The sequence below is a fragment of the Dreissena polymorpha genome, chromosome 7, assembly GCF_020536995.1.
Source record: "Dreissena polymorpha isolate Duluth1 chromosome 7, UMN_Dpol_1.0, whole genome shotgun sequence".
Classification (NCBI taxonomy): domain Eukaryota; kingdom Metazoa; phylum Mollusca; class Bivalvia; order Myida; family Dreissenidae; genus Dreissena; species Dreissena polymorpha.
Window position 1 is genome coordinate 38,142,531 of NC_068361.1, and position 10,739 is coordinate 38,153,269.

Consider the following 10,739-nt stretch of genomic DNA (forward strand, 5'->3'; position numbering starts at 1 on the left):
AAAGTACTAATTTGTTCAAAATAAAAAATATGTAATATAAACAAACACTTCATTTGTTTTTCTCAATTAGTAAACGCTTTCGACATTTTATAGTATCCATAAACTCACTGACTAAGGAACCTCAACTATAGAATCTAATATGTATGGCCTAAATTGTCTTAATCAAATATCAGTAAACCACCGCTGTAAGCGGCATTTTAAAGAACCGTGTCGCATAAAGCTTGAACAGTGATATATTGACAAGATGTCTTTATTGGGAAATAAATTACTTTTGTTAAATCAACCGTACTTAAAATTTCAACATGCCTTTATATATATTTCATTTAAACACAACTATTGCTCAATCGAAATTGCATTCGTGTGAATGGATGACAGCACTCTATGTATGTATTTATTTACGTTTTTATTTCCTCTTTTATGGAATACATAATAAGTAAAGCGGTTATTTGATTACATACATAACATTAATGTTACAAATGTTATTGTACATGTGGCAGTATTTTACGGAATATAGTTACATACAAATTTGTATAAGGAATTGAATACAAAGTGCATTTACATTTTGATGACGTTTAAACTTGCTTTTAACCCTTAAAGCGCTGGAGCTGAATTTTAAAGGCCTTTGCAAACAGTTTGGATCCAGATGAGACGCCACAGAACGTGGCGTCTCATCAGGATCCAAACTGTTTGCTATTCTGATAGTATTCTTTGAAAAAAATCGAAGAAAATGCTAATTTTAGAAATTCTGCAGACGACATTTTAGCAGAAGACAAATTACCCAGCATGCAAAGGGTAAAGTTGTATACAAAATGCAAGGTATTGATAATATTCGAAGCTTATAATTACGGTACATTAATGGGTTTATGTATATCACTATTAGTGATACAGATCGATTTAACCATTTTGCGATAGAGGTTTTTTTGTGCTTAATGTCTTCATCAACAAGGTGAAGCATATACAAATACAATTATACTTATAACAGATATGGCTTATCCTGCACAAATATTGCGTCATGTTTATGGCAATGTTTATATGAGATTGTCGCTTGTTACCTCATACATAATATTAAGTCGGATTGATACCTGTGATATCAAAAACATTTGATTGTTGTTTATCAGCCAATTAACAACGATGTGGATTTTTCTCCCGGTATTATGAAACGTCTTGCAGCAAAGTTGAGTAACGACTTGTTTTAGCTCACAACAAAATGGACGCATGGGATAAATTTACTCTTAAAATAAATGGCACTTACGATTGACTTATAATCTTTAATTTTGGATTGCACCTTAAATGTTGTCTAAAGAGGCGTGATAAGGCATGCCCAATGTGCGTTGTTTTTAAATAACGATTGCATTGAGCAGACTAACACATGTTTATTGGTCGATAAACCTGTGTAATGCGAATCTTATTTCGGTGTAAATACACTCAAACAAATACTTTACACTTGAAAACTGCATAGGTCACTGTACATATAGACGATATTCTCAGGACCGCGACTTTTTGTGAGCTGTTTAATCTTGAAAATTTATAACGATACACTATGTTCTTTGCCAGAAAACAAGAAATGATGTGTTAGAATAAAACAAATACCCAATGCAACGGCATCTGAAATAATGTAATTTTGTGTGAGCATTCAAATCAATTACGGAGGAAAATATTTTACGGACAGACATTAAAGCGAGATTATACGATTTGTTATATTTGTTAAATTGTAATATATTGATAAAATATGTTACAATAACACGGAATAGGCAAGAAAAATGATAGAATGAAGACGAATTTCATAAAATGCAGCAAAAACAAATAAGCGCCCCGAGCCGATTGTGACGAAAATATTTCGTACATATTGTCCTACAATAGCCGTAGCATTCGAGTTTTTAGTTAGTGTTCGTTTAAAGGAATTTAAAATGAACCGTTAAACTACGTTTAGATTCACGTCGTACATGCATGATTTACATGCTGGCGAATTCGACTGTACATACATTTTCGATTTCAGAATTTAATATCTGGCTTATTTCGCATTTTTCGACACATGTTCTTCTTAACCTTTATTTTAATTTATATTTGAATATATGTTTTAAAAATTGTTTACACAGTTTATATAAATCAATAAATATGACAAAATCGTATAATCTCGCTTTAATTGTACATGTTCATTACATTATGGTTGATTGGCGATGTATTTACTTATACAGTGAACATCTTGTTTACCTGCCGACCAACTTAATCGATAGTTGAATGCAATTTAATACGATATTTGCATTCAAAACTTGTATCAATATTTGCACACTCAAAATAGTTTGTGTAAGGACTATATTGTTATTATCACAAAATAAATGCTTCTTCGGAAGTTAGGAGGGAAAATATTGCTATGTACCGTCTCTATAAACTATTGTATTTCGAGTATTTATTGGCAGGTGAACGGGATTAAACAAGTGCATGTTTATTTTGTGCTCTTCCATATTTAATCTGTAAAATGTAAAGTATCCGGTCATTCGAAGACATATGAGCCGTGCTCTGTGATAAGGGTGTTTAATGCATGTTCGTAAAGTGTCATCCCAGAATTTCCTATGCAGTCCGCACAGGCTAATCAGGGACAACACTTTGCGCTTGTATAACATTTTCAGTTTAAGTATCTTCTAAGCAAAAGTCCAGTTTAGGCGAAAAGTGTCGTCCCTCATTAGCCTGTGCAGACTGCGCAAGCTAATCTGGGACGCCACTTTACGCACATGCATTAAACCCCCTTTTCACAGAGCACGGCTCATATCAATACAAGTCTCACCGGGTGCTTCGGGATAAGAGTCGACTGTCCTCCATATTGTTTATAATATATATGTATATATATATATATATATATATATATATATATATATATATATATATATATATATATATATATATATATATATATATATATATATATATATATATATATATATATATATATATTTTAATGTGATTGTAAATATACAATTGAAAAGTGTTACATGACCTTCATTTTATCTTACTCAAGTGATTGTTTTCATTTAATCCAATAGTTTTTCGTAAACTCATTTATATTCGTCGGCGTAAAATCGTGTGGTTAAAAAAAAAGAATTTTGTGGATTTCTGGTCTTTGAAAAAAAAGTTTTTTTGTTCTTTCGATCATTTCCTTATTTGTTTGTGTGCACTTCTTCCCGATGTGTTTGTGTTGAATTTTCCCTGATGTGTTTTTATTCAATTCTTCCCGATGTGTTTGTGTTCAATACTTCCCGATGTGTTTGTGCTCAATTCTGCCCGATGTGTTTGTGGTGAATTAGATGATTGGTCAACCCACGGAATCAACGAAAATTAATCACGAGTATAATATATAATATAAGTGGTTTTACAGCATATATTTCTAGTTTTGGAGTGGTTCTTTCATCTTTAGAGTCCATTATTTTTCGTTTTCATATATGTGTATTGACACAACTGCCCACAATTCTCGTGTTTCTAAGTGTTAATGATCATGGTTCTTTACAACTGTATCTCGATAACATTGACCTAGCGTTCGTGAACTTGATTAACATACGTTATACGCTTGAATTTTTTTTCGTATATATCTATTCGGTTATATTCGTGCTTGTTTTTCACGAATTTATCGAGGTCAAAACAATATACTCACTTAGATTTGCTTGAATATATTCAAACCGCTTTCAGTACGGAAACAAATATATTCATCGTAACGGTATTCTAATATATTAATGCATAAAGGTCAGTTCCGGGTAAATTCATTTTTCTGTAATTAGTCAATACTGGCTTAACTATGTTCACACCACAGGATGATTGAAACTAAATAAGTCTGTTATTTCCACTTTGGATGACATATTACATGAAGCCAACTAAGTTTGTTACTAAATAAATATACAAGCTTTCTTTATTTATTATTTATGGCGTTTGCCAACTCAGTTCTTATATAATTTCTGTTAAGGACAGTATCTCCAGTAGTCGCCTATGAATATTCAATGCTGGCTGTATATTTCTTGGTTCTAATATTATTCTTTATTATCAGGTCTAAGAACGGGGTTGGTTAATACGGGCTCTGGGACAAAAACTTGGCACGCCTGCGGGTGGGGTGGATTGTTATATGCATTATCAATTATTTAAATAACATAAAACTTCTATAGGATCTGGCACGAGTGGTCATATCATACCATATTTTATTAAACACGTTCAGGAATTTTGTTAGTAAGCGAGCCTTTGGCGAGCTTACTAACGAATTTCCTGGACGAGTTTAATAAAATATGGTATGAAATGACAACGAGTGTCAGATCTTTTTCATCACATGCTTTTAAATGATAAAATTCAACAAATATTTACGAAAACATAATGATAAATCCCGAATGTTGTTAACATTTGGTGACGTCATTTGACGTCCCAACGTGATTTAGCAAAATAACAAAATACGATTGGTCAATCGAACGAAAATAAGCCAATTAAAACGCTTAAAAAGTATATACACATGTGCAACATAAAAATATTCGTAATGGTTATATTACATGGGAAACAGGGTGTGGCATGTGATAAAAATATTCACCTCTGTTCGCTGAAGTCCCACAGCTTCGGTGTTTGGTATTTATTATAATATAGTGTTTTTTTCTACACATGTTTTGACATTGTCAAATGATGCAAATGGTGACATATTGGGTCAAAACTTACCATAACCAAGAGGGCAACTTGATTTAGAAAGACGCATACAGCAAAATGAATATTTGAAACTCTTCTTTTCTAAACCGACAAGATGCAAAGCTTTAATAATTAGCACTTAAAGCGAGAGTATACGATTTTGTTATATATTTATTAATTAATATAAAAAGTGTAAACCGTTTATTAAACATATAGTTCAATATTAATTAAAATGTTAAAAAGAACAGGTGTCGAAAAATGCGAAATAAGCCAGAAATGTAATTCTGAAATCGAAAAAGGCTGTACATTCGAATTCGCCAACATGTAAATTATGCATGTACGATGTGAATCTAAATTTAGTGTAACGGTTCATTTGAAATTCCTGCAAGGATATATATTCATATGACACACAAACACTAACTAAAATGCTTCGGTCATTGCAGGAAAATATGTACGAACTATTTTCGTCACAATCGGCTCGGGGCCCTAATTTGTATTGGCTGCATTTTATGAAATTCGTCTTCAATGTATAATTTTTCTTGCATATTTTGTGTTATTGTAACAAATTGTATCAATATATTACAATTTAACACATATAAAAAAATCGTATAATCTCGCTTCAGCATCCTATAGTGGTCATCTAGAATATAACAAAATGTTCTCTGTAACCACATCGCCCAAATCTTAGATATTCAGTGTTTTTAACATTTTACATCTGCTTGGTTTGATCCAATCATACCAATCATACCCCAGAGTACAAATAAACTATTTAACTGCAGACCGTAGGCCTATAACACTTCCTCTTTATTTTCAGAGTTCCGAGAGTGGAGATTCATGTGCCGGTACCAAACGACGTGATAGACCGTAGTGATTTTTACTATACTTTTTGTCTACATTTATTGACTTAATGATCAGTTTAAAGCATCATAATAAGCCGAGCTGACGCTGCGTACATAAGTGAAGTCACTCGTGATTGCTTAGTGGATATACTTAGAGTTGCGTTCGATGGCGTAATTAAATAGTTTATATGTTCTGAAGTCTTCATGACTGAAATCCCTAAAAATGGCGTTTATAGTGACTTACCATTCATTATCAAGAAACAACATACGCAATCTATACAGCGGCTTACCGGAGGAGTACAGATTGCGAACATTGTCCTCGCCCAAATCTCTAACCTGCCAACAGCGGACTAGCCAGCAATACTACCGGGCGAATCCCCGTGAGAGATTCCTCTCGGATCGTTATTACGAGTTTAACTACGAATACAACGCCCGGATCCCACGTGCCCCGGCGTTCCGGCAACTTCCGCAAGCCGAGGTCGAAAAGCTCGTGGAGCGGTTATCATCACCGACAGTTAGAGAGCGTCGCCGAGCGTCGGATTTATGCGACCGGGAGGTCCGAGGATCTGCCTCAGAAAGATACCGGAAGTGCCGAGCCTTGTTGGCCCAGCCTCCCGCGACCCGAGAAAAGGTAGAACAGATCACTGAGCGACTAAGCGTTCCCACACTGTCTGCTGCTATAAGGTCAAGTCAAAGGTCACTGCGAGATGTGACGTCACCGGAACAGAAGATTATCTGCGAGAAATATGAAAGCGTTCCCTCTCAAAGATTTGCTAAAGAGTTCAGGATGTATGATATATAACGTTAATGGTCTTCTATTAGAAGTTTATGTGTTCATCCAGAGGTCGACATGTTTTCAGGGTCATCACAATATATTTACAAATTCTCAGGTTAAATTCGAAATGTTCTGAAAGTGATTAAAAATAAATAAATATCGTAAATAAATGTCGTTTAATAAAAACGGATTTATGAAATTTACAGACGCGTTGTCTGGAAAACTGTTCAGTGGCATATAGGTATAAGTTGGTTTTGTCGAACAAATGCGGTATTATTAAATAGACAGACTATAATAAAACAATACAAACTTCAAGTGTTAATTGATCTTTTAGATTTGACAAAATAACAGATTATATACGAGTATAACAATACTAATGATAATTGTTTATATTATCTTAAATGAAAATACTTTATAAAAATTATATCAAAACGCAAACTAACAACACGCAACGCCATGTGCAGTATTATAAATAACAAACAAAACATCAATACGAGAACGTTTGATGGAATGACGTTCAATGTGTCACCTTAAAATAGTTTGGACCGGCTTCTTAGGCATTATAGTTTCGTATATACGTCCCCATGACAAAAAGTGATGTGAATGTAACCATTGGCAACATATTTTGCGTATTAAAGATACACTGTAAAAAATATTAAACATCAGTTACAAAGTTTATACTTCAATGTAAATTTATTAAAATAGCTTGACCGTAGTTTTTCTTTCATTCGCAAAACTATTAATGTTTAACCGTGTTTTAAAATATTGTATGAGTAAGATCAACTGATAAAGCGTGTAAGGTCATGGTGTGAATAGATGATGTGATATGCTCAAATCTTTATAAACAGTCATGGATTGTCTTGTCTTGTTAATGATATTAAAATAATAAACCAGCTCGAGCCATCTTTAACTGTGTTGAAATAACACTAGTGATCGCATCAATTATTACTGCGATAAAGCAATTAAAAAAGAATAATACATCGAGTATGACGCTTTTTTCCGCACATGTACTTTAGTGTATTACACTCGTTGTGTTAGCAAATCGTTCTAGTGATCCACCAATTTCAAACTACTCAAGACGCAGTTCATATCTGACACACGCAACACAAATGTTACTCGATCATATGCACGTTTGAATCAATCGTTCTTAAGTTATAATTTTGTTATTTAACAATATAAATATTGGCTGATCGGTCATGAGAAATTTCAAGATATTGGACCCAGTTTACTAATCTTTTCTGTCGACTCAAGAGTCCCAATGATATGTGCCACTTCAACATGACACAATAATGTTTAAACTATCTTACATGATAACCCAATCAGCGATTGTGGAAATCATGTGTAAGCGTTTCATACATTGCATAAAATTGCATTGTAACTTTGAAACAAAATACGTTTTAATGTTTGAGATTTTGAATTAATGGAAAATAATAATATAGATCAAAAGCTGGAGATCAGTCTAAAATGTTCGTGGCGAATCGCGCGCAATATTTTTGGTTATCGAACTAAGATGCCCCTTTTTGGATAACGGTTGCGATAAAATGTGTTAATTACCTATGTTACAATTAAAATTGCATTGTATTTGCATGCAAATTAACAAAAGAGGACGTTAACTAGACAAATGTCTTAAATGTTTACGTATATGTTTTTGTAAATAGGTCGTCTTTACGGTGTATTTACATTTTTGTTGAACAAAATGTGAATTAAAACTCCTTGTGAGGAATGTCTTTTAATCTTCCAAATTTTATGTTCTGATCTCCATATTATAATCACTTAAGTCACCGAGCTACACAAGCAGTCTTTCAACGCTTGCTTAAACATTTGCAGATCTATACAAGCTCACATAAAACAACAACATCAATTATGTGACTGGGCCGGGGATCGAGTCCGCGGTCCTCGGATTTGTATTTTAGTTTGCAGAGTGCTGGACTTCAAATCAAAGAATCGCGGTTTCGATTTTCATCCTAGTCACATAACGATTTTGTGCATTTGTTAAAGACTCATTTTTACTTCTATTCTTCCCCTTCCTCTGATTCAAGAAGAGCAGTTGTCTGGTACTTCAAAATACGCATGTTTACTTAGTAATGATAAACCCGCCTGATTCAATTAGAGCAGTTGTCTGGTACTTCAATAAGTATGTTTACTTAGTAATGATAAACCCGCCTGATTCAATTAGAGCAGTTGTCTGGTACTTTAATAAGTATGTTTACTTAGTACTGATAAACCCGCCTGATTCAATTAGAGCAGTTGTCTGGTACTTTAATAAGTTTGTTTTCTTAGTAATGATAAACCCGCCTGATTCAATTAGAGCAGTTGTCTGGTACTTAAATAAGTTTGTTTTCTTAGTAATGATAAACCCGCCTGATTCAATTAGAGCAGTTGTCTGGTACTTTAATAAGTTAGTTTTCTTAGTAATGATAAACCCGCCTGATTCAATTAGGGCAGTTGTCTGGTACTTCAATAAGTGTTTTTACTAAGTAATGATTAACCCGCCTGATTCAATTAGAGAAGTTGTCTGGTACTTCAATAAGTATGTTTTCTAAGTAATGATTAACTCTTCAAAAGTAGAGCAGTTGTCTGGTACTTCAATAAGTTTGATTACTTAGTAATGATTAACTCTTCAAGTAGAGCAGTTGTCTGGTACTTTAATAAGTTTGTTTACTTAGTAATGATAAACCCGCCTGATTCAATTAGAGCAGTTGTCTGGTTCTTCAATAAGTTTGTTTACTTCGTAATTATAAACCCGCCTGATTTAATTAGAGCAGTTGTCTGGTACTTCAATAAGTATGTTTACTTAGTAATGATAAACCCGCCTGATTCAAGTAGAGCAGTTGTATGGTACTTCAATATGCATGATTACTTAGTTATGATTAACTCTTCAAAAGTAGAGCAGTTGTCTGGTACTTCAATAAGTTTGTTTACTTAGTAATGATAAACCCGCCTGATTCAAGTAGAGCAGTTGTCTGGTACTTCAATAAGTATGTTTACTTAGTAATGATAAACCCTTAAAGTAGAGCAGTTGTCTGGTACTTCAATAAGTAGGTTTATTAAGTAATGATAAACCCTTCAAGTAGAGCTGTTGTATGGTATTTCAATAAGTATGTTTACTTAGTAATGATAAACCTGCCTGATTCAAGTAGAGCAGTTGTCTGGTACTTCAATAAGTATGTTTACATAGTAATGATAAACCCTTAAAGTAGAGCAGTTGTCTGGTACTTCAATAAGTATGTTTACTAAGCAATGATAAACCCGCCTGATTCAAGTAGAGCAATTGTCTGGTACTTCATTAAGTATGTTTTCTAAGTAATGATAAACCCGCCTGATTCAAGTAGAGCAGTTGTCTGGTACTTCAATAAGTATGTTTACATAGTAATGATAAACCCTTAAAGTAGAGCAGTTGTCTGGTACTTCAATAAGTTTGTTTACTAAGTAATGATTAACTCTTCAAAAGTAGAGCAGTTGTCTGGTACTTCAATAAGTTTGTTTACTAAGTAATGATAAACCCGCCTGGTTCAAGTAGAGCAGTTGTCTGGTACTTCAATAAGTATGTTTATTAAGTAATGATAAACCCTTCAAGTAGAGCTGTTGTATGGTATTTCAATAAGTATGTTTACTTAGTAATGATAAACCCGCCCGATTCAAGTAGAGCAGTTGTCTAGTAGGTCAATAAGAATGTTTACTTAGTAATGATAAACCTGCCTGATTCAAGTAGAGCAGTTGTCTGGTACTTCAATAAGTATGTTTACTAAGTAATGATAAACCCGCCTGATTCAATTAGAGCAGTTGTCTGGTACTTCAATAAGTATGTTTACTTAGTAATGATAAACCCGCCCGATTCAAGTAGAGCAGTTGTCTAGTAGGTCAATAAGAATGTTTACTTAGTAATGATAAACCTGCCTGATTCAAGTAGAGCAGTTGTCTGGTACTTCAATAAGTATGTTTACTAAGTAATGATAAACCCGCCTGGTTCAAGTAGAGCAGTTGTCTGGTACTTCAATAAGTATGTTTATTAAGTAATGATAAACCCTTCAAGTAGAGCTGTTGTATGGTACTTCAATAAGTATGTTTACTTAGTAATGATAAACCTGCCTGATTCAAGTAGAGCAGTTGTCTGGTACTTCAATAAGTATGTTTACTAAGTAATGATAAACCCGCCTGATTCAATTAGAGCAGTTGTCTGGTACTTCAATAAGTATGTTTACTTAGTAATGATAAACTCGCCTGATTCAAGTAGAGCAGTTGTCTGGTACTTCAATAAGTATGTTTACTTAGTAATGATAAACCTGCCTGATTCAAGCAGAGCAGTTGTCTGGTACTTCAATAAGTTTGTTTACATAGTAATGATAAACCCGCCTGATTCAATGAGAGCAGTTGTCTGGTACTACAATAAGTATGTTTACTTAGTGATGATAAACCCTTAAAGTAGAGCAGTTGTCTGGTACTTCAAAAAGTATGTTTACATAGTAATGATAAACCCGCCT

At 33.7% G+C, this 10,739-nt stretch overlaps 1 protein-coding gene across 1 annotated transcript; it reads left to right on the plus strand.

The window, feature by feature from the left end:
- Positions 1 to 212: 212 nt before the first annotated feature.
- Positions 213 to 6,573, plus strand: LOC127838074 (uncharacterized). The gene is made up of 2 exons (XM_052365639.1): positions 213 to 383; positions 5,459 to 6,573. The coding sequence occupies exon 2, from the start codon at positions 5,707 to 5,709 to the stop codon at positions 6,283 to 6,285; it is 579 nt and encodes a 192-aa protein (XP_052221599.1). The 5' UTR covers positions 213 to 383; positions 5,459 to 5,706; the 3' UTR covers positions 6,286 to 6,573.
- The last annotated feature ends 4,166 nt before the right edge of the window (positions 6,574 to 10,739 follow it).